This window comes from Larus michahellis, chromosome 2 (genome assembly GCF_964199755.1).
Source record: "Larus michahellis chromosome 2, bLarMic1.1, whole genome shotgun sequence".
Taxonomy (NCBI): Eukaryota; Metazoa; Chordata; class Aves; order Charadriiformes; family Laridae; genus Larus; species Larus michahellis.
Window position 1 is genome coordinate 19,946,389 of NC_133897.1, and position 22,671 is coordinate 19,969,059.

Below are 22,671 nucleotides of genomic sequence, written 5' to 3' on the forward strand. Positions count from 1 at the left end.
TTTTCTCCAAACTAGACAAGCCCACAGCCCTTAGCCGCTCCTCATAGGACAGCCCTTTCATCGGTTTTGTTGCCCTCCTCTGGATGCATTTGAGTACCTTAACATCCTTCTTAAATTGTGGGGCCCAGAACTGTGCACAGCACTCAAGGTGAGGCCATACCAGCACTGAACATAGCAAGATAATTGCCTCTTTTGACCTCTTTTGAGCATTTTATAAAGGAAGCTGTGGTAGGCCCTTGGTGTTGGGTTATAAATATCAGATATTAGGTGTTATAAATGAAATGTGCCATGGGAGCGCCATTATTTTAACTTTTCTTGTCACTTTTGGGATCGTAAATTTCTTCAGTAAAAGATAAAGCGACAACACTGGGAGGGATGTTTGGGGGTCCTATCAAAGGTCATGCTTTAACTTCACCCTTGTAAGTGGCTGAAGCAACCTTTTGTTCACGGCATCTGGGTAAATTATTCTTGGAACTTGTCTAAACTTGCTGAAACGTTACTGCCCCTTAAAGGACGAGACCCATCATGTGTTCAGTGTCTATTTAAATCAGCAGATTAAAAATGACAGATAATAGCTTTGGCTCACAAAGAGCATTTTGTATGTCTTGTAGCTGTGTCCCACTAATCAAATTTTAAAGTATTTGGGGACTGAGCTGCCTGCCAGCTGGAGTTTCTTGATTTATAATTCAGTTGCTTTGTATATAGTAGTTATCCTATTCTATCAAATCAACTTTTTGATTATTTTCTACCAATTTGGAGTTATTTTGAGAAGGCCATTTAGAGCCACATGAGTAAGCCATTTTGTGCAACTGTTTTGTGGTAAAATGGCAGGACACCGAGGGTCTGCAGAATAAAGGCATTAGGCTAAAACTTGCATTTGAAATATGCGAATCGGTCAGAGGGAAGTGTAGTTTTGTGCAATTTATTAAAATTCTTCAAATAATGAGCTTTTTCCCATATGGAAACTGAACCAAAAAAGGGGTAAGGGGCACACCTTATTTATGATATTCAATAAATAATGCTGTGGCTTAGTAAACATGGCCAGGTGGGATATTTAAAGCTGTTGCAAAAGTACTTCCAAAAGCAGTGCCGTTTGTCCCTAAGTCAGAGATGAGTCACTGAAGAAGCGATTAGAACCTAATGCTCCAGTTTCAAGGAGTGTTTCTCTTATCAGCACTGCCAGTTTTAAGCAATCCGTTTATTCCCTCCTGCTGTTCCTGCTTTTTCTGCAGTTCATACCGCCCCCTCCGCTATGCCAAGGTTTCCTGGTAAGCTGGAGTCCAGACCCAGCTTATTTTCAACGCACGTCCATTCCTCAGCCTGGGGCTTGTTGTGTGTCCTCCAAAGGGTGGTGCTTCCCAGCTGAGAGCATGGTCCAAGGATAGTAATTTGCGATAGGATTTGGGAGGGACCGAGGCTGTTAAAGCTAGCACTGGCACCATAGCATACATACATACCCTAACATACAGCCTGTCTGGCTGTAACCTCTGAGGTTCTGCCGCTGTTTCTGTGAGTGCTCATGTTTTGCACCATGTAGGACAGGGGTTTCCTGGAGAGACCAAGAACACTGTAGAACAAATTAATTTCTGTGCAGTCTTCTGGCAGACTGGAAATAAAGTTTCAAGTTTTATTTTTGGGTGGGTTGTTTGTGTTTTTTGGTCTTGGGTGGTTTTTTTATTTTGGTTCACTGGCATAAAAAAATCACACTCGTGAAGCTGTGTAGAAGCCGTAAACTTATTCCAGCTATGTACATGTAGCTCAGATCAGCGTCACTGCATTTTAGCCTGCAGTGTAACTCTGGAGGGTTTTTGTTGCAGTTTTGTTTGTATTAGGGTTTTTGTTTATTTGTTTGTTCTGGGTTTTGTTATATTTTGTTTCTTACTGCACTGCCCCCTTTGGCCGACTCCCCTGCCTGTGCCCTTCCCCTAGATATTTGGAAGCAGTGGCTATGTCAATTAAGAATTACTTAGATTTGGTGGCATGCATGTAAAAGCATAAGGTACCTGTGTTTCTGGAAGTGTAGAGATAAAGTGTATACTGAGAAAGTGAGAAGAAAAAAAGTGTTACGGTTTCTAACTACTGTAGATTAACTTCTGTGTTTAGGTTGTGTATATATGGATACATACAGCATGTGCAGACATAATTTACTTTGAATTACACATTGCTTTTTGAATTTTGATAAATCTTCAAGAAAACTTTAGACTTCATCTTGGAGCACCTGAAAAACGCCATTAGAATATCAGTGTTACAGTTCCATGAGGACTATGAATCCAGGTTATGTTTTTTCTTCTAAGAAAAGATTTGCACTACTAATTCTTACTCAGTTTGTCTGCCTTTATATCCTATGCCAGATAACAATCTAGAAGAGGAAGGGGTAATTCTTACTGGATAGTATAGGCATCAGCATGAGGATGAAGTAGCAATGAGCTGATAAAACGAACCTGAAAAAAATCACTTACTGGGCCATATTTGCAAGCTTAAGTTTGAGATACATCTCTCTCACCACCTCTCTCCCTCTTCTTTTTTCCCCAGACATCTAAAAGATCTTTAGTGCAGCCAAATGAAATGCTGTCTCTAGGACTCCTGGTCTCTCTTCCTTCCCTCACCCCAAATTGAACTTGAGTATTTAATGTAATGATGACCATGGCAGGATTACATTTCAAAATAATTCTTAAAGTAAAAACATTGTAATGCAGTGTAATTAAATGCTTTAAGAAATATTCTTTCTTTCTTCCTCAGGCAAACAAAGAAATAGACTGGAGCCAATGGATACCATATTTGTTAAACAAGTCAAAGAGGGTGGACCTGCTTTTGAAGCTGGATTGTGCACAGGTACTGTTCTTCCATAACACCGACAACGTGTTTGTGCGCATGATGTAAAATATACGTGATTTAAGTAGTGGAACTGCATGTAGTTCTGTCTTCCATTTAAACCTTGTTCTTTCCTTCAGAAGTTTGGAATCTCTCTTTCAAATTGTTCTCCAGTTTACCCTGAAAAGCACTGTTGCGTTCTCTCAGGGGGTGCTATATAAAATTTATTAAGGTATTAAAGTCTAAATCTTTTTGTATTACTGTCTTTAAAAAGGTAAGAATAAATATATGATAAAATATATTAAGAGAAAGAGAAAAAGGAGGAAAATGACACCTCTAAGCTCCTATTTCTTGTGCTTTGTGATAAATTGATAACCTCAAAACATTCAGGTTATTCTCCTGTAAATTAAGTTATTCTACCCCCTTTAAATTACAGGGGAACAATCCAAGTCTTATCCCTTCTTATCAAATTTTGTTCAGTTGTTTGATTTAATCAAATTGGAGAGCAGAAAGCATGTTTTTTTGTGAAGTGCTAGGTACTTTGCCGCTCCTTTATGTGTCAGAGGAAAAAAAGCTATGTTAAAATGGGAAGTCTTACAAGTATTAAAACAATAAATTACTTACATAGATGGACACTACTACAAACACAGGTTTCTGTTCTTAAAAATATGGCAACACATATGTTCTATGAAAGGATTGTGTTTATGTTGATAGTGGGATGTTGATATTTTCTTTTAAAAACAGTTATGTACATTCATTTGACTGGAATAGAATAACTTTTGTGTGTTTCTTCCTAAAGAAGTGCAAAGATTCTAGGATGATAGCGACTGAAAAGCTGCACTAGATCCTACTTGTACAGCATAAGGCATTTTTATTTTTTAACTCCTTAAGTAGTTATTCAGGGGAGGACTACTTTGGCGTTATTTTAATGATATTATATAAAGAAATGTTTTGGTTTGATAAAGTGCAGCATATGTTGAAGTTGTACAGAGGAGCCACGTTAATTTCTGCTGTGTTCAGTGTTTGCCAAAAATCTGTAGAGAATACTTTATTTTTAGGCATAAAGAGATTTTTAGGAGCCCAGAGTAAAGAACAGAAAATAGATGAGAAAATATGTTTTTAAATTACCAGAATATTCTTCTTAAACACACTGCTGATAACGGTTATATCTAATTAGGTCATGCCACTATTTCTTGTTTAAAACTTTAGGGTGAAATATATTATTATATCTCTATCTTGAAATTGTATTATAAAACACTCAGGGAGCGATCAGCAAGGTATACTGCTTAACTTCCGATACAGACACTGTATACGTTTCTTACTTTGTAGAATCAACTGTATTTTTATTATTTATTTATCTTTTTTAATTCAGCCTGGCTTTGTTTCATGGTTACACTAATGGAAAGAAAATACTTGAAAATCTAGTATGAGTTTAAGTAGTTGTGTTTGTCAGTTCATATTTCAGTGCTGCAGGGTCCTTTGTAACACTGACGGCCTCAACCCAAGCTTCGTTACCCAGAACAGTGATCTCTGTTTCAGGAGCCTACCTGGCTGCTACTCACCAGAAAGCTCTTCCAAATTTGAGGAATAGGTTACAGTATCTTAAACGCAAGACAATTCAGTCTGAGTATTTTTGAATGCTCCTGTAAAATTATCTTTGTTAGAGTTAGAAAAGTCATGCTTCCCATATTTAACCTCCAAGGCATTTCATTAAAAAAGAACATATCTGTGAGTTCCAAACGTAAGTATTTTAGAAATACTGAAATACAGACAACCAAACCAGATCCCCATTTCCCACGTCTTGATCTTCGTGTTGTCGTTTATGTATATGCAAGAAAATAAAGAATTAAAACGTGTGTGGAAAGGGAGATGGTTTAAGTGTGTTCAGATTGATTCTTAGTTTGATCAAAGGTATTTAATGGGCCACCGGATTGATAGAGAGCTACTAGAAAAAGCCTTCATGCTTTTATACCCTTTTTTGCACTACAGGCACTGGCCTTCCCTTTTATATGTGCCTGAAACTGAGGAAAGTTGTATTCGGCAGAGTTCTTGCGCCCACTTCTTCCACGTAACCAGTTTTGCAGTGTGTCCCACCTGAGTTTTTTTTTTGTCACGGTCATTGGATGCAAACTTCAAGTAGACTGCTGTGTGTAACCTAGTATCTTTCTTTGAAAAATAAAATCTGCACAAGAATAGATAAGATAATATGACCTACTTTAAAGATAGTCCTAATTACAGTTTTCAGTGGGAATACTGAATAAAGATCTCCACCTGCGGGCAAGTTCTGAAACGGCCTGGAAAAAAGCCAGTTTTAAGTTCCAGAGAAGGATCTGTTGTATTCTGAGGAAGTCTTGCCATACAATGTAGCAGAACAGCGTTCAGCATATGTAAATAAGAAAAAATTTTGGCACAAACTATAGCATTTTTTTTTTCCTGCAACTTTTTGAAAGGTTTTATTTCGGTGTGATACTGGGCATTTCAAAGTCAACTTTCGTGGAAGTCCAGTTCCTCAGCCTAATTACATAAGGTGTCTGTGTGTATGCGACACGGCGATAGGGTTTGCCATCCATCACAGGTGCTTATCAGTCGTGTAGATTGCTAGCAGCCATTAAATGTTGCCACCAACCTTTCTTTCATCGCCTAGGAAGCAAGAGACAAAACTCTGAGCGTTCTTTCAGGTGAAGAAAAGGGCAATAACCAGCTGATAAAAGGGCATATATAAACTTTTACAAAGTTGAAAATATTGCACCAATTTATTTCCATGATGTTTCATTGTGTGTGCAGACCAAATTAAAAACAGTCATTGGATCCATGTGGTTTGGTAAGTCTGGAAATCCCTGGGGTCTGCATAGGGAACCTCCACAGAGCATGAGCATTCAGAGCGTTAGTGCCGCCAAGTCAGGCTGAGTGCTCAGAGTGAACAGCCTTTTCCTTGCTTTGACTTGATCACGCCAGAAACACAAAACAGGCTTTCAGTCTCTAAAGCAGTGTTGAAAAAGCCGTTCCCTTTGGCTCGCTTTGCATGGGTCCTTTCTTTCAGTTCTTCTTTTTCCAGCAGCTTTCCAAAGCTCCCTACCTGTAATCCTTTAGACCATTTTCGCCTCGTTAGTAAATTCAAGATACCTTTCTGCTCTTCTGATCAGAGATGACATAAATACCATTTTTGGTGAAGGAATTGGATGGGATTTTCATCAAAAGCTGAAAATAGCTCTACATGATATATTTGCTACTTAATTTATGAGAGTATATGAAGCTCTTAACGAGGAAGGTGCAACAAACTATTTGGAGAAATCTGATAAAAGTCCCGTTAGGTCTAAAGAGTTTGATCTATATGGATAAAGAAATAACCCATTACACAGTCCAAGATGCATTGAAGAGACAGTAATGTCTTGGAAACAACCCAGATCATTCTGAGAGAGGAGGAAACTGGAGCCTTTCAAAATAGTCATTCATTGTTTCTCAGGAGGACAAAGTACAAAATTGTAGTATTAGCTGCTATTGAAGGGGATATGTACAGCTACACCTGGCAGTGTTCTTAATTAAAGTCTGGTTTTGTTTTGAGGTTAAGTGATGAAATAAAATGTCTACTTATAATTTGCTTAGGAATTGGGCAGAGTTGTCAGTATGTGCTACCATACATCAAAAGCTTTATTTTGAAGATGGGATATTTAAGTGAGCCTCTGGTATAGCTTACACCTGCTTGTGGTTTTGTTTCTGTGAGTTTCTAGGTGATTCATTTGGAAGTTTGTAATAAGATACCACATCTGACAATGTTCTGAGAAAAGCCTAGAAACTTGGCATCCTGTGTATGGTTACACGTACTTGTATTGTGCATCTTTTATTTTCTTTTTTGTTTTTAAGGAAGACTAACCTTGAATTTAACAAATTGATCGTGATTATTGTGAGGTACAGAAATACACAATAAAAATGATCAAAAATGTCTGGACAAATTAATTTAAGGTATAACTTTTCCCGTTACAGGTGACAGAATTATAAAAGTCAATGGAGAAAGTGTTATTGGGAAGACATATTCTCAAGTCATTGCTTTAATACAGAACAGGTAAGATACTAGTATTTAACTATGTGCCACACTTACGTTTTTATATGAAGCAGGAAATGACCACTTCTGAAAAAGTCATCGTATTTTTAAATTTTCCTTAATATGCACTCGGTAGTTTTACTGTTTCTGTTTTCATGTATTTACTGAATGCTGAGAAAGGTCTGAGAATGGGCGTAATGAGTTGTGCCACAGTCCTTCTATGTCAGTACTTGTCCCTTGTTAGCAGATCGCACTGAGTGCTATAGAGGAAGGTTGTCTGAACTTAAAATAGACAGATTAAGTATACGTACACCACACATGTCGATTTAAAAAGAAAATCAGAAAAATCTACCTTGCTTATGAAACATGTTAACTAGAAATCAGCAGATCTGGTAAAGGAAAAATTTTGTGCTAGTTCACACCTGCAAAACATCTGCAGTACATCTTGGCTTTCCTCTGTTTTGCAGCAAGTTATGAACCTTGCCCAGAGTTGAGGAAATGGTAATATTTACTGCTACTGCAACTCACAAGGGCTTGTTAAATCATGTCCATGCATGAATACAGATACTTGTTTTCATGTCTCCCATCTACCTCCCTTTTTACAGTTTTCTTGGTGTCAACTTCTGTTCTACAGCAATAAGTTTCCAATATAATAATGAGATATGTGGAAAAAAGAGGTATTATGATCAGCATGGAAAAATGTTTTCTAAATACATCTCACACGTCCCATTCTATTTTTAGTGAATCTTCATGCATTAAGGCTTTGTTATGCTTACGGTTAGAAGTAGGAAAAATAAGATCCCGATCTTCCTATTTCAGTGGAATCTTTACTCAAGTGTTCATTCAAAATACGTGCATTCCAGGTGCATTTTTTTTGAAACAACAAAACTCCGTGTTCAAAGATATGACAGGCAAGGTAGACTGAAATGCGTTGTGTGTCATTAGTACTTTCTATACAACAGCTAGAAAGATGGAATCTTATCTTTTTTTATAACCTTTGCTGGAGATAACACTAGCCATGTGTAATTTTTTCATTTTGTATTATACAGAGAGTCATACTGTACAATAGTGTATACCCAAGACACAGGACATTCCTTTTACATGCCCAATAGGTACATCAGTCAATGAAATCTCTTTATCTTAATCCAAAAAAAGACAGAGATCAGTCACATCTTCCAGTGGCCTGTGTGGCCAGAGATTCCTAGCTCTAGGTCTGCCTGTGAATAAAGTTTTGTTTTCAGCCCCGTGAGTGTAGGTAGCAAACTGTCCCAGCAGAATGCAACCCCTGCTGCTGTGGATAAACCAGGAACATCTGAACAAGGCCTTATCAGTGATTATCTACTGCAGCCAGGAACAGTATAGTGCACTGCTGCATCAGTCCCTCTAATTTCCATGAGTGCACAGAAGATGAAGGGATGCTATTGTTAGTTAGGAGAGGAGAACAATTTGTTGTCTTGAGCCAGATGTGCACATCACAAAAGATTGTAACAAAAGGTCATGGATATCCTTGAGTGTTTCATAGGGAAAATATAACCATCAGGAAGTCTTTAGCTGAACCTCTTAAGATAAATAGATAAATACCAGTTCATAAAGAGAGCTCAGACTCCACATCAGGCAATGCTTCTTGTATGACTAAAGAATGAACTCTCTGTAATTCTTTGCTTGAAAACAGCATTTTTGAGCTCAGAGCAGTTTGTTCTGCACACTAAGTGTTTTATTTCTTGCACTGCCGTTTCATGGCAAGTAAAATTGTGTTATGGTGTATGCTTCTTGCTTTAGCGTGCCGTTCTGGCATCAGCGTAACCATCCTGGGTCAGACTGATGGTCTGTTTATGTCAGTATCCTCTCTGATAATAGCCAGTAATGGATTCTTGGGAGAAGACTATGAAAAGACTGAAAGTATAGAGTGATACTTTGTCAGATAGTACTAGCCCGCTTGCCAGAAATCCCTGGTTTAGGAACTTGTTGAACCAAAGGTTTTATCTGCATCACTTGATTTGATACTCCTTGATAGGTTGGTCTTGCACAAGTTTACTTTTGAATGTACTTAAACTCTTCATATTAAAAATACCCAGTGACACAGTTTTTGCTCTGTTTTGTGTCTTGGCTAATATTTCATCCACCACACCTTTGTTTCTTTAGTAGGCTTTGTGCAAGCAACTTGCTGAAAAGCTTTTTGAAAGGCTAAGTTGTCAGTTGAAGTCTCCTTATTCATGACTACAGACAGTTTCATTTATAGTCTCAGTATGTTGCATGATGGTTTTCTGGACATTTTAGTTACTGTATTATTAATTACTGTTTTTAATTGCCCCTTCATACATATTACTGACTGTAAACGCTTATTCTTTTGTAATTTTTCTGATCCTCTTCCGAACAGTTTTTAAGGATACAACACATTTTATCCTCTCACCTCTAAAGGAAAAGTTCCCCCCCACACTCACTGTTCAGCTGTTTTGCAATCAAAGTCAGTTTGGACTCACGGATTTTTGAATTCGATTTCTCCTGCAGCTCCATTTCCACAGCTGCTCAGTATTTTTCTAGAAAGTTGTTCAATTGTAGCTGTTTGTCCTCAGTATATAATGCTGCAGACATCAGAACTTAGCTGCCTTAAATGAAATGATCCCCATAAATTCCAGTGGGACTAATGGATGGGATATAATTCAGACACAATTTGTATTCTTCCCAGAAAAGTTTTAAGCTGTGTCTAGAACGTTACCTATTTTGCTCTGGTTGGAGATCACAAAGCTAAACTTACACTGATTATTTCCTCGGGAAGGTGAAGGGCACACCTCAAAAGAGTTGCTAGGAATAACTACGCCCTGTAAGATTAGTCAGGAGATCGCATTTAAGTCAAGGTTTCCTACTCTTTACCAGTAGTTATTTGTTGGACCATTAAGAATTTATTCTCATCTCTTTACGCAATGAACTTGTAGATGTGTTGATTAGTAATGTAAACTCCTGTAAATTATTTATGGTCCTAAATAAAACAAGAAACAAATTCTGATTCCCAGATTATTTATTTTTTTTTTGAACTGTGGGGAATTTGTGTATCCCGCTTGTTTCTCTTTGCGAGTTCTTCTGGAAAGTGTTGGGATTACTCAGAAATGTAACTCAGAACTCAGAGTTCAGGGACTGAATTTGTTTCATTAACGCAAAATAATGCATCAAAAGACAGTCTTTATGATGGCAGCACATCATAGTGCTTTAGTTTGAGTCAATACATTTAAATTTAACTCTTAAAATTTGTAATGAAAGTCATTTACATGATAGGTATCTCTGAGAATTCACAATACTGTATTTAATATTTTAGTGTAAATTGCCACTTTCTGTGTGGTGGTTCTTAGTAACACTTTCTAGTTCATAATTCGCATGCACTTTATACAGTACAATACACCAAAGCTATTCCTTAATACTGGTTTGTTTCTAATACGAGAATTGAAAAACATTCTGAGAGCACTTCACAAAATATAAAATAGGAAGATCCAAATTGTGTCCAGAAGGTTCTGACCACAAACTGTAATAGAACAGTTAAGTAGTTATTTGAATTATGTATAAAACATTGCTCCTGAACTGAACTCTTTTGGGTGGCTACTTAAAAAAGGTATTAAACTGTGTAAATGGATTTAATCCCTTTCTTTTCAAAAAAACCAAACAGACAAAAACTCAAAAAAGGGCACAAAATAAAAACCCAGGACACTTGTGTAAGAGAATAGTTTGCTCTGTGTTGTGTTGTATGTAGGAAACTTTCCTTTATATGCTGTTTATCAAATTTGTTATTTCCAAAGTCTTCATCCTGCAAATAAGCGTTGATTATTATCAAACCATACGTAGCCCAATACAGTTTATGCATACATGCTACCCACATGTGGAAATGAAATCTGAACACTTCATTGGAAATGCTTCAAGCTATGGAATCTCTTTCATATTCTCTTTTTGGCTTACAATTGCTAAATAGTTTAATATCCATACAAAGCAGTTTAGGCAAAAGTCAGCTCCCAATGACACTACTTTTTAAGAATAATTTAAATAGTTTTGGTGTTTATGCATTCAGTCAAAATGGGAAATGCTATTGTAAATGCACATACAGTCAATGCTTTCGTGTTTCTTAAAATTCAATTTTCTGAAAAATCTTTAAAGGACTTTCGAAGACTTATTTTTTCCTAGCTGTGCGTAGACTTAAAATGAAAAACTTAAATCTATTGCTGCGCATCTTTGGTTTTAAAACAAGTAATTTATGCTGCTTGGAGAACACTTTTTTAAAGAAATGAATAATGGTTTAAGAAGATTGTGAAACCAGATACCCTTACTCTGCTATTTTGGAATGCAACCTTATGTCTGTGGTTGCTAACAAATGGAAAAGGAACCACAAAATAAAAATATTTTTCATATAAGAAAGCATAATAAATCGCACGTTACATGTTTGAGAAGATGATTTTCTGCAGAAATAATAAACTGAGGTTCTTCTCAGTGCATTCATAGACTGTTCTGTGTGGCCTGTTTTGGTGCTGCTTTTGTCTTTTCTTAGCAAGTGCATTGTACTGAACAGTACAGGTAAGCTGATTTCTAGACTGATACATCCCGTTAGGTTGTATGCTTTTTTTTTTGGGCTGGTATGGGTCAGTTTATTTAAATAGCCTTTCTTCTTGTGACATGTAATGTGAGATTTATAGTTAACAGTTGTAATATCTTCATTTTCTGTTTTGTGAGCCTAGTTAAAATAGTCTGTATAAGCCATCTCTTTTTTTGTAGCCCTTATCTGTACCTGTTGCAGTTCACATTTAGTGAATGTGAACAGAGTATTCCTCTATCTCAAATTTTCAGATGAGATAAAGAATTCAGCTGTTCTGTATCCAGTGTTACAAGCATATACTTCTCTCTTGCTTGTGAAAATACTTTTTTTTTTGTGTGTGTGTGTGTCTATGTGGTAGATACTAACTGTGGGTTTCACTGTTTTACAATATTTGACTCTGGATAACCAATATATTGTACCTTCAGTGTCCTGGTTTTAGCTGTATTTGGATTATATTGATTGAACTGTCTGGATTCCTGGATCTTTATGCTGCTGCTGCTTTTGGTTTCAGCGATTCAGACTGACAAACTCAGCACTTATAAATAGCAAGCATTTTTCATCCGTATTTCAGATGTCATCTGACTGACTAAATATGTTTGAGTTGATTCTGCTAGGAGGTGATAGGAGCAGAAGGGTGTAAGTCAGTGCTTGCCTTGCTATTGCCCTACTTTTCACAGGATCTGGTGGTTATGACATTTCCCCAGCAGTTTTAAAGTCCACTAACAGACAGGTTTTAACTTGTGTTCACAGATTTGGCACCTTGTTTTGTTTGAGAGGCTCCAAACAATTAATGTACCTCAGAAGAAGAAAAAACAACAAAACCAAAACAAAAAGCCATCCACCAACAAAACTGACAAAGAGAGTGTGTTGGCTTAATGCCCTGGTTTTGCTGAGAACACAGATGTATTCTTCAGTCAGATTTCTGTTTTACTTTTACTTGCTAAGACTGCCATGGAAATCAGTGTTTATTTCTGTTGAGTGAAGCAATTTGAGAGAATAGCTGACTGTAGGAGTTCTTGAATGGTTTTGGTCTATGGAAGTTAATGGATCATCTTTGTTACAAGAACTTAAAATCTCTTCCAGAAGTTCACGTGTGGTGTTTTTTTTCTATTTGTTTCAGTGACAGCATATTGGAACTTAGTGTTATGCCAAAAGACGAGGACATCCTTCAATTGGTATGTTTATGAAGCTTATATTTAGACAGTATGTTGATTAAAGAAAAATGTCTTACTGTTGGCTACAAGGTCTTTGAACTGCACTACCAGTAAATAATTAAAGAGTTAACATTTATCTCTCCGTCATTCCTTAGATATTTTCCTACTTGCTTGCCATCCCTGAAATTTCAGAGGAATCCAAATATAGGGGACAATATCTTCTTCACATGATATTTCTAGCATCTTGTTAAAAAAAAAAACAGAATAGTGTTTGTATTTTTATTGTATATTGGATTAGTTTCCTTATGTTAGAATTTATGAATTGAATTGCTTTCTCTTACTGCGTTGTCTAATTCTAAAGAAGTTGGGAATCATTACTAAATTTGAATTAAAAGACTAGCATATGGCACTTAAAATTAGTTTTTGTTAACTAGCTAATTGTCAGTGGATTTCCAGGAAAGAAGCGAGGTGGTGAATGTTCTGAAGGTTATTACCGAATTTTTTAATTGTAACCACTGTAAATATTTTACTACACGAGGGTTAACAGTTTTAAACTGAAAGAGGGGAGATTTAGATTAGATATTAGGAAGAAATTCTTTGCTTGAAGGTTGCCTGGAGAAGCTACCGATGCCTCTTCCCTGGAAGCGTTCAAGGCCAGGCTGGATGAGCTTTGGGCAACCTGGTCTAGTGGGAGGTGTCCCTGCCCATGGCAGGGGGTTGGAACTAGATGATCTTTAAGGTTCCTTCCAACCCAAACCATTCTCTGATTATGTGGTTCTTGGTTTGAACTGAGGTCCTGCATATATAGTGAGATAATTCATCTCCCATTTAGTGTCTCCGAGTCCAAAAGAGCTGTGAATGAAGTACGATGTGTAAGTGCATATTGTGAAAAACACCGAATGTATTTATATGCTGTAGTTTATTTTTAGTTGGAAGTAGAGGAAAGGAGAAGACGACGAGCAGAGTAGAATTTCTGCTTAGTACTTAGAAAATTGCCTTTTCTAATCCATACAGAAATAGTAAGACTTGCAAGGTTTCAGTAGCTGTTTTCCAGTATTAAAGGATGAATCAACGGGTAAAGAAAAAAAACCCAAGCAATTCTTGTTTTGAGCTAAAGGTGAAGATGGAGGATAGTATAGGAACTCAGCCAGTTAGGCCAACAAGCCAAGATTATTAGAATAGAAGTGATATTTTGAGAAAAGATTGATGAGAGAGATTTGATAAAGAAATATTTCAGTAATCCAGTACAGAAAATGCTGGGGGCAGGGGGTGAGTTTTGATTGCGTGAATAAGTGGGAGCCTGGGGAAAAGTCTGGGGGTGCTTGGTGTTGTTTTGGGTTTTTTTTTTTTGGGGGGTGCTTGTTTTTTTTTTTTAATTGGAACTGTGAATATGCAGAAATGAAGGAATAGTTCTAAATGATCTGTATAGCCATATGCCTCTAATGCAGTTTTGTAGCCATAACAGTCTAATGATCTGGGAAGGCAAGATTTGTAGGTTTAAAGTTAAACCTTTGTATTTGGCTGGGCGAGAAGCCCTTAGGCACGTCTTCCCTCTGCTGATGAAACATGAAGCGCAAGCTTCAGCTGATGTATAGATGAAAAACAATTGATTTGAATTTAACTTGTTATATTAAGAAGTGAGATAACGGGGGTGGAGGAGAACAGACAGATGGTTGTTGCTTTTGGGCTAGAGAAGAATATTAGTAAAAAGAAAATTAAGGTCATTCTGCTGGAGGGGATGGAAGGGTAAAGGAAAAAGAAAAAATATCTTGCCTGTGGGAGTTCTAGAAAAAATTAGTTGTGTAGGAATAATTTCCAGGTGTCATTTTTTAAAAAGAAAAGTTTATTTTGAGAGTTTTAAGATGTGGTAGAATTGCGAATTCTGTATTCCAGGCTCCTTTTTTTGAAGCTAGAAAGAGGATTAGGTTTTAGAGGTGGAGTTGTCATTTTGCAAAAAATACTTTGCCTCTCTGGTTTGTATGAGTTCCTTCTGACAGTTGTTTGCTGTTGTGTTGGTTGGTACATGGTGATGATACATCGTGGAGGAGTTCATGCTCCGGTTTGCTATGATGCATTTGTTTGGGTAAAAGTGGACTTTGTCTTGAGAACTATCAGTTCCACATCGCATCTGCTAGAGGGAAGCCTTGAAGAGACAGATGTTTTCTGTAGTCTGCAAGACTGAGCATTGCGTGTTCTTGGGCCTATTGCAAAAGACTTCTGATAGCTGCAGTTTGTTCATGTGGTTCTGTCACGGTCCGTAATTTAGTATATATGTTTTTGGGTGTTGATCTTTGATGGCAGAGGTGCAACACGTGAAGATACAGGTGATAAAAATCAATTGCATTGTCCAACAGAAGTCGTCAGTTAGAGCCTGTAGTTTTCTCCCTTTTAGACCACCTCAGAGGAGGAAAAATCTTACCACTTCTAAAAATAACCATTAGCAGCCTTTGAGGCACAGTGCGCCACACTACCTTCAGTCAAATGAAAAATCTATGCAATTCCTCTGAAGATGGTGACTATTAATATTCAACCTTTAGATGTTAGGATCTACGGTTCTCATGACAAGATTTGAAGAACTTTGCTCTACTCAAAGCTGAACACTTAAGTTTAAAATATTTTCAGAGTAACAGCACAGAATGTTATTCCTTTCACTCCCTATGAAAAGACAGTAACTTTTTGTTTTCAGATGAGAAACTGCATACTTTCTTGTTTTGTTTTTCTATTTTTATCTTTGTGATTAATGCTGTGTTAGCTTTTGTGGAAATTTTATGTCTAAAGAAAATATAAACTTCAAGGCAAATTCTTATTCCTGAATGGAGTACAGCTCATATAAGTAAGTGATAACAATTTCTGTAGTGGTAGTGTTAATGCAAGTGCAATCTGAAAAATAAATGGTAAGGTACAGTGCCCATATTAATGGAGGAAAATCTTATAGTTTTGTCACTGAAGTTGTGTTATGTAAGTTATGATAGTATGTTAAAAAATTTAGCTTTCTTTGACATATGTCATAAATTTTACTGTAATATCACTCATTGTAAACCATTGATGTTAAATACCACCGTGCTGTAAAAACAGAAAAACACAAAGCACTACTGGATATTGTAATAGGAGCTAATGAAAGGTTTATCTAGTGCAATGAGGATGAAATAGTTTCATTATATTCAGGAAGGATACTGGTTGTGGTAATTTCTATAGTATTTGGCAGTCTCCTCCATGTGGTGATGACTGATGACTAGGTTAACTACATAAAGAGCACAGTTGCTTGTTTCTATCCTTAGTTTGCTATTTATAAACCTTCAGAAATATCCATGTATGTCTCTGAACCTCTTGGTATATTGAATTTCCTGAAAATGGGACTTTAAATCCATTCATCAATAGTAACAATGAAGTGGTACAACCCACAGGTCATCGCCTTCTGTGGCATCTGCACACCCCTTACTTAGAAGGGAATTACATGTGAAATCCTGCCATTAGTCAAGTCAGTGTCAGTCGTGTTCCTCACTGGCATGATCTTGGAAATGAGACTGTGGGGATGGGGGAAAGGATATGTAAAACCTCTCTGTCCATGACAAAAACTTGAACTCTTCACAGCTACAAATGCGTTGGGGTTTTGTCATGCTCCTCCTCAAATTTGAGATTAGTTTACTTAAAATAATCTCTTTTGATAATTTTGAAACATTTGTAGCTATGTAACCATTCTGAGACCAAGAGGAGGAGCAGTATTAAATTATACTCTACTCAGTGTTCAAATTTGATGTATCTGTATACAATTTCTGTAGCATTCTCAACCTTTTTTGACAGAATTTTGGCACCTTGTAGGTTTTAGTACCACTGACGTTATACAAATGGGAAGACACATTTAGGTCGACTACAAACAGTTCCTTTTCTCAAGTGTATTTAATGGAATTGCTGTTTTGTAGCCTTTGGATAACAAATTCAGTACTAAAAAGCTGTTCAAATTGTGACACCTTTTCAGTTGTTCAAAAGCTCTTTGTGCTACGCAGTAAATAATGTAAAGGTGCTCCCTAGAGGGGGAGAGCTGAATTGCTAAGCCCACTTACAGGTCAGCCTTATTATGACTCTTGTCAATAGACTTTGTAGTGTCTAATGTGTATGCGTTAGGGTGTCCTTAGTTTGCAGGACCATTTCTTTGAGGTATGTTCGTGTTGGAATTTGCTTGTTTTCTAATCATTCCTTGTGTATGTAAAGAGGAATATGGCATACAAGTCACTGAATTTTTAAGTATCAGGCACGTGAAAACATCACTCTTAAATTGCATCTTTAATATGATCTGGATTGGAGCTGTTCATTTGGAAGGTTACTTGTAATGTAGCTTATTGATGTTTATATATAGGATTTATTATATGTAAATATGTGTATCTGCTTTGTGTATGTGTATATAAGCACATACACGTTACAGGTAAGTTATCCTCATGTTTTATCTTTCATTTTCTGGCACTTCACTCGTTACCCACTCAAAAGTTCATCTTTCCTAACTTTTATCCTACGTCCAACGGTTTCATTTTGAATATGTTTTAAAAAATCATTTCCTTATAGGAGTTGCCCCAGAAGGTAGCTGGTGGTGTCACCATTAAATTTTAGTAGCGTGCAAATATGTTGAAACATGCCTTAGTATTACAGAAAGATCTCTGTAGTTTCATTTACAGAAAGATTTTATTGCGCATTTTGTGAATAATGGTAAATGTGGAAATTAAAGGCGGCTGTTTACTACTGATTTTTTTGGTAAGTTTAGTTCCCACTTGCATGTCTTTTAATTTGTATCTTAATCTTTCCTTAAAATTACAGACTATTGAAACTGCTTATTGATAACTGAAAGCTGACCATGTTTGAAGAGAAATGTTTCTTTTGCCATGGATAATAGGGGAACAAAAAAACATAGATGGGAATGACTGGGAAAAGTGAGTGAAAGTCAGTTGAAGCACCCGCGTGTGTGTGAGTCCCCTTCTAGTCAGGTGATACGGAAATTTTCAATCTATTGAGAGATCTGGGCAGAAGAGAAGAGCTTGCTGGTTTGTCATTTCTGATACTTAAAGTTTTTGTGGAATTTGGCAACTCTCAAGGCTTTGTAGTACCCTGAAAATGCCAGTGATGCACCTGTATTTAAAAAATAAGAAAAAAATAGCTTGCATAAGGAAATGTATTCTAGAGTTTTATACGCCCCAGTAACCTCATGCCTCTGACTACAGGTCTGCCCACAGTAAACTTTAACAGCATTGCCTTTTCTTTTTCCTGAGACCATCCAGTTGCATCAGACCTAATGGAGCAACATGGCTGTTTCATTGGCAAACTGTGAAATATTTTCATTTGCTTTACTTTAATACTTTAAATAGAGATGTTTTCATAAGTACCTGTATTTAGTCCAGAGTCTTGGAGCGTTTTGTTTACTTTCAGATTTTGTACTGACGCAGTTACTAATATGTGCAGAGGTTAATATTAAATCTCTGGCAGCAAATACAATGGAAGGGGAGGAGTGTGGTGTGAAGATGTAGTGACCTAGAAGAGACTTCAACTTTGGTATCCAACATTGCATATGTTGGAAAATACCATTTGCATCAACTCACCTTGATTTAGACTAATATATACAAGAAAGACTTGTATTTGGAAACTAAATTTCTTGACCTTAAGGCATTAAATGTAATATACTAAAATTTCCCTGCCATTTGGAAGAAAGGGTGTGTGGGTTTGACTTTTTTTTATTTTTTTTTTCCAAATAATGTTATCTGACTGTAGCATTTGCTGAGTGTCTCAGAATAAAATGAAACCACTTGAGCTGTATTACTAACATTCTTGCCAAAGCAAACTGTAACTGGAAAATCTTTCCTTTTAAGACAGCTGAAAACCTTTTCTGGTGTGCAGTTCCCGTATTCAGGCTAAATGTGAGAATAAGTTAGGACCAGGGAAGAGAAGAATTTAGTAGTAAAGAAACATAATCTGAAGTCAGACTGGTTGGAGAAGGAAGGAAGAATGCCTCAGGCTCAGTCTTGCAGGGTGCTGGGCAGATTAGCTTCTGATTCATCAAAACACTTTATCTCCAATTTTGCAAGTAGTTCGGTTGAAATCAGTGTTATTCATCATTTAGTGAAGCGTAGTGAAGCATACTCATCTTCAGTGAAGCATATGCCTCTGTGCTTTTATGGATTTGGACTAAGGGTTGTATGACATGGTTGACTCAAGCTCTTGAAAATACAGTGTTTTGCCATGATTCTTACGAAGAAGAATCCTTGTACGTCAGCTGTCATTATTCTGATATCAAATGGCATAAAATCAAGTGGGAAAGAATGTGAACAAAACCCTTCAGCTGAATTTTAGAGAGTTAATAAAATATCTTGTAAAATGCTTTATTTGCCTAAAATTTAGTTTGTGTATCATATGGCATGAATGTATTACCTTACCAGGTAAACCCTTAATGTGCTAATGGTTGTACAAATTCGCGGTAAGAAATTAATTCTTTGCCATAGGAGTTTGCAAACTTGGTGCAAACAAAACCAGATTGCAAGGTGGGGAAGAAATTGTACCCAGTAACTGGAAACATGCTGAGTTCTTACTGTAAGCACAACAGTTTTCTGCTAGTAATTGTTGCAGAGCTGTTATCCATCAAAGCCCTTTAAAGTCACTCTAAATTGTTGTATTTGTATGGTAAGCTTTCCATAACTGCTGTTGTTTTGAGAAGGTGCGAAAGAGCTCATAAAACTTCAAAAATGATTTTTCGATAATGTTGGAATTTATTCATAACTGTTGAGTACCCAACTCCTGTAGGAATTCAAGCGGCTTGGCTCTTGTCTAAATCGGGAACATCGCTGATCTGGATATTAAAAAAATTTTTTATTTTTTTTTTTTTTTTAGGTTAGAAGGGTTTTCTTTTTGAGGCTTTTTAAGTCCTACCCTAATGGCTTTTTAATGAGTATATCCTCTGTTGCAGTCACTTAGAGATTAAGGTAGTATTTCCACATGCTATATAATTTGAGGAACTAAAGGGAGGTGAGAATAATAATCAAACTGTGTTGTATATATAGTTGCAAAATATGTTAGGTATCAAAATAGTGTTCAGATGCTAATAAGTATATTGGTGCATACTTCGCATTTCTTAGTTTCTAAAACTCTTCTAAAAATTTAACCATCACCTTCTGGTTAAAGCAGTTAAAACATTTCATAGTAATGGGACACTATTCAGAATGGAGCCCTGCATTTTTTTGTGAGTTGCAATATTTCTCTGCAGGCCCTTAATCAGAATTATGAAACAAAGATACTTGATATTCCTTTGTGGAAATGTCCCAGCCCCTATTTACAAACTTCTTTCTTGGAAGAAGGTTCAGCTTTGTTTCGGTGATTTCTTGGGAAGTGGGTGGAATGAGGTTGAAAGGAGAACTGCACTTTCTAGTGTCAGAATCCAGTAACTCTGTCTTGCTGAGAACGGGCTGTCTGTCCGGCTGTACCTGCGATCATGGAAACGTACCCTTTATTGGGGGAGAGGGGAGAAAGCCTGGCTGATCTCATTTCGGACCCTGTGAGAATGGTGGCTTCTGAAGATGATGTTTTAATATCTGTGATAAATTTTGTCAAGAGCTGCAGACTGATTTTTATATTTGTTTGTAGTCTTCAGCTACAATCAGATCACATTGGTTTTGGAATTTAGGCTCTCTGCTGTCAAAGTCAGTGACGCATTGTTTGTCATGGACATGTTTTACACAAACATAAAAGCAGGGTATTTTGTATTGGTGTAATGTGTGCATATCCCAGGTTTTGAACTGTTTTATCAGCTGTATAAAGTAATAATTATTTTCTGATTGGGGGGGTGGGGGGATTATTGATTTAATTTGTCTTACATACCAGTAGTCTCTTGCCCTGTGTCCTGGGTTTTCAGCATTTTTTTTTTTTAAATTCTTACAGCCTATCAAGATCCCAAATAGCCATTTATTTAAAGATTTAGAAATATTTGTCTTTGTATAATCCTTCCGTCCATTAAATGTGCCAGTGGAAACCTGGCTTGATTTTTACTATGAGTGGAGGGAAAAAACCCCACAAATCACGTGAGCAGAGTGTTTCTGCAGCATCATTCCTCTAATTTCAGACGTACAGCTTGAAAGCAGCTGCAGTCAGCTGACAGCTTGTGGTCGTGTTCAGATATATGTGGGGAAGGGGCGTGCTGTTTTAAATGCATAATAAAGCCGTTGTTTCGTCACCAGGAAGCAGAGATGGTAGCAGCCCAGGGGAAACGAGAGACAGTAATGTTGCTGTAGTGGAAGGGAAGTCTTGTTGCGCGGAGCCAGAGCTGTCTGCAGGCAGCTGTAGGGATGCACCACGGCAAAATGGCACAAATGTCTTTTGCTCTCCGTAAGGGTAGAGGATAAACGCGAGGAGCAGGTAGAAGCCTGAGATGGACATGCTCACAAGGAGGGTGAAGTTATTCTTCATGCTGTACTGCCCTTTACCTCTGTTGGTACCTTCCAGTGAAATCGGTGTAGTTGTATTTTTAGCTTGCTGTATCCAACATCAATATGACAACATAATTCTGTCTCTACATCTGTAAGCAGCTTTTACTATGTTTTCCTGTTTTCTGCCAGCTGCAGTTTACAAAGGATGTCACAGCACTGGTAAGAAATGTACAGTAGCCATTTCTCTGATGGTTTTGTAAGGCATGTTTTTCTTAATGATTTGTGAGAAACAAGCATATGAAACAGCAAGTTTGTGGGAAATGAGCGAGATAGTCTGAGCTGAATTTTCTTCATAATGCTAATCTCTTAATTCGTTGTTTGTGCCTGTGTTATTTGGTCGGTTTTCTCTCAGTGTGCTTTAATATTTTGCACTTCATTAATGCTCGGTGTAACGTTGCAGCAGTATTGTAAATGCCTCACCCTCCTCTGTACTTTGCTCTGTATTAATTTTATGGCTGCACTTGGGCTTTTATTACCTGTCTAGTGTTAAGACAGGGCACATTGATATTCTGGAATTGAGCATGTTATGATTTGGACGGGAAATGCTGTGATATGATACCACGCCTAAGCGTGTAAAAGCCCTGAGAAATCATTTGAGTCTTCTGTTGCATTGGCAGGCTCTGCATTGGCTCTTTATTTCATTATGCCTAAACTGAACGAAGTCATGCTAAAGTTTTTCAATTATAGGATATTGTTTAAGTATGCTGTATGCTTCTCACTGATTTATTATTTTGAGCGTTCTGTTAATTTCACAATGACAAATGCTGCTTTTCAAAAAGGTTACAGAAACATACTGAGTAAAATATAACCATTTTTTCTCAGGAGTCAGGCTCTTAAACATAATGGTGCAAATAAATGCACTACGGGAAATCATTTCAGATTTTAGTTTGTGTTTTTATAGTGTGTGGACAGCAGTGAGTATGTATGAATTTTCATACTGTTCATACCTTGAAGTTAAAAATATTACAATTACTAGTATTTTTGCAGTAAGATTTGTGTGCCATATACTGGCTGCCTCCTATAAAATGTGAGGACTTATAGGCTGTTGGCTCACAACAAAGATGTTGCTGCTTCAATTTATTCATTTTATGTTTAAGAACAGTGGCTTTTATGTAGAAGACATCTTGGAGGAGTGTGTGTATGTATATTTGTGTGTACTTTTCGTATGCACTACATTAAGTGGACAGAGTTCTTTTATACAGTAAGTGAAAAGAGAATTTTCTAGTGCTGGTTGAATTCTTTATGCAGTATTTTAACCTGTCGATTGCTGTGAAATTCTGGTTTGCAGCAATGTGAAGCTTAAACGGGAAGAATCTGTGAAGCATCATGATAGAAAACAGAATTAAGGGGGAGAAAAATACTGTGGTTTGTGCTCATGGATTTTGGGAAACCTGCCTCAGTGCCCTATCTGCAGTATTTCCTACAATTGATAATCAGTTCAGTTTTTTAGTTGTAGAGGGAGGGAACGTACATTACATACATTCATTCATTACGTATGCTCATTCTATTTCTGTTCACTAAGGGAATGGAATGCTATTTTTATCTTTTTAACTAACGTGTTATCTAAAATTATAGATAGTGTGAATTTTGTACTTGTGTTCCCTCTCTTGAGGCTCGATCGAGCAAATGCTAGATGGTGAACTT

The 22,671-nt window shown here is 37.0% G+C and overlaps 1 protein-coding gene across 4 annotated transcripts in view; it reads left to right on the forward strand.

The window, feature by feature from the left end:
- ARHGAP21 (Rho GTPase activating protein 21) overlaps positions 1-22,671 on the forward strand; it is a 127,346-nt gene that overhangs the window by 72,703 nt on the left and 31,972 nt on the right. For 3 of the 4 annotated variants that reach the window (XM_074574449.1, XM_074574447.1, XM_074574450.1), the window contains exons 5-8: positions 2,740-2,832; positions 6,793-6,871; positions 12,541-12,595; positions 21,157-21,186. In XM_074574449.1, coding sequence (XP_074430550.1) covers positions 2,740-2,832; positions 6,793-6,871; positions 12,541-12,595; positions 21,157-21,186 — 257 coding nt within the window. The remainder of the gene's footprint in view (positions 1-2,739; positions 2,833-6,792; positions 6,872-12,540; positions 12,596-21,156; positions 21,187-22,671) is intronic. The other variant, XM_074574451.1, reaches the window with a different exon arrangement.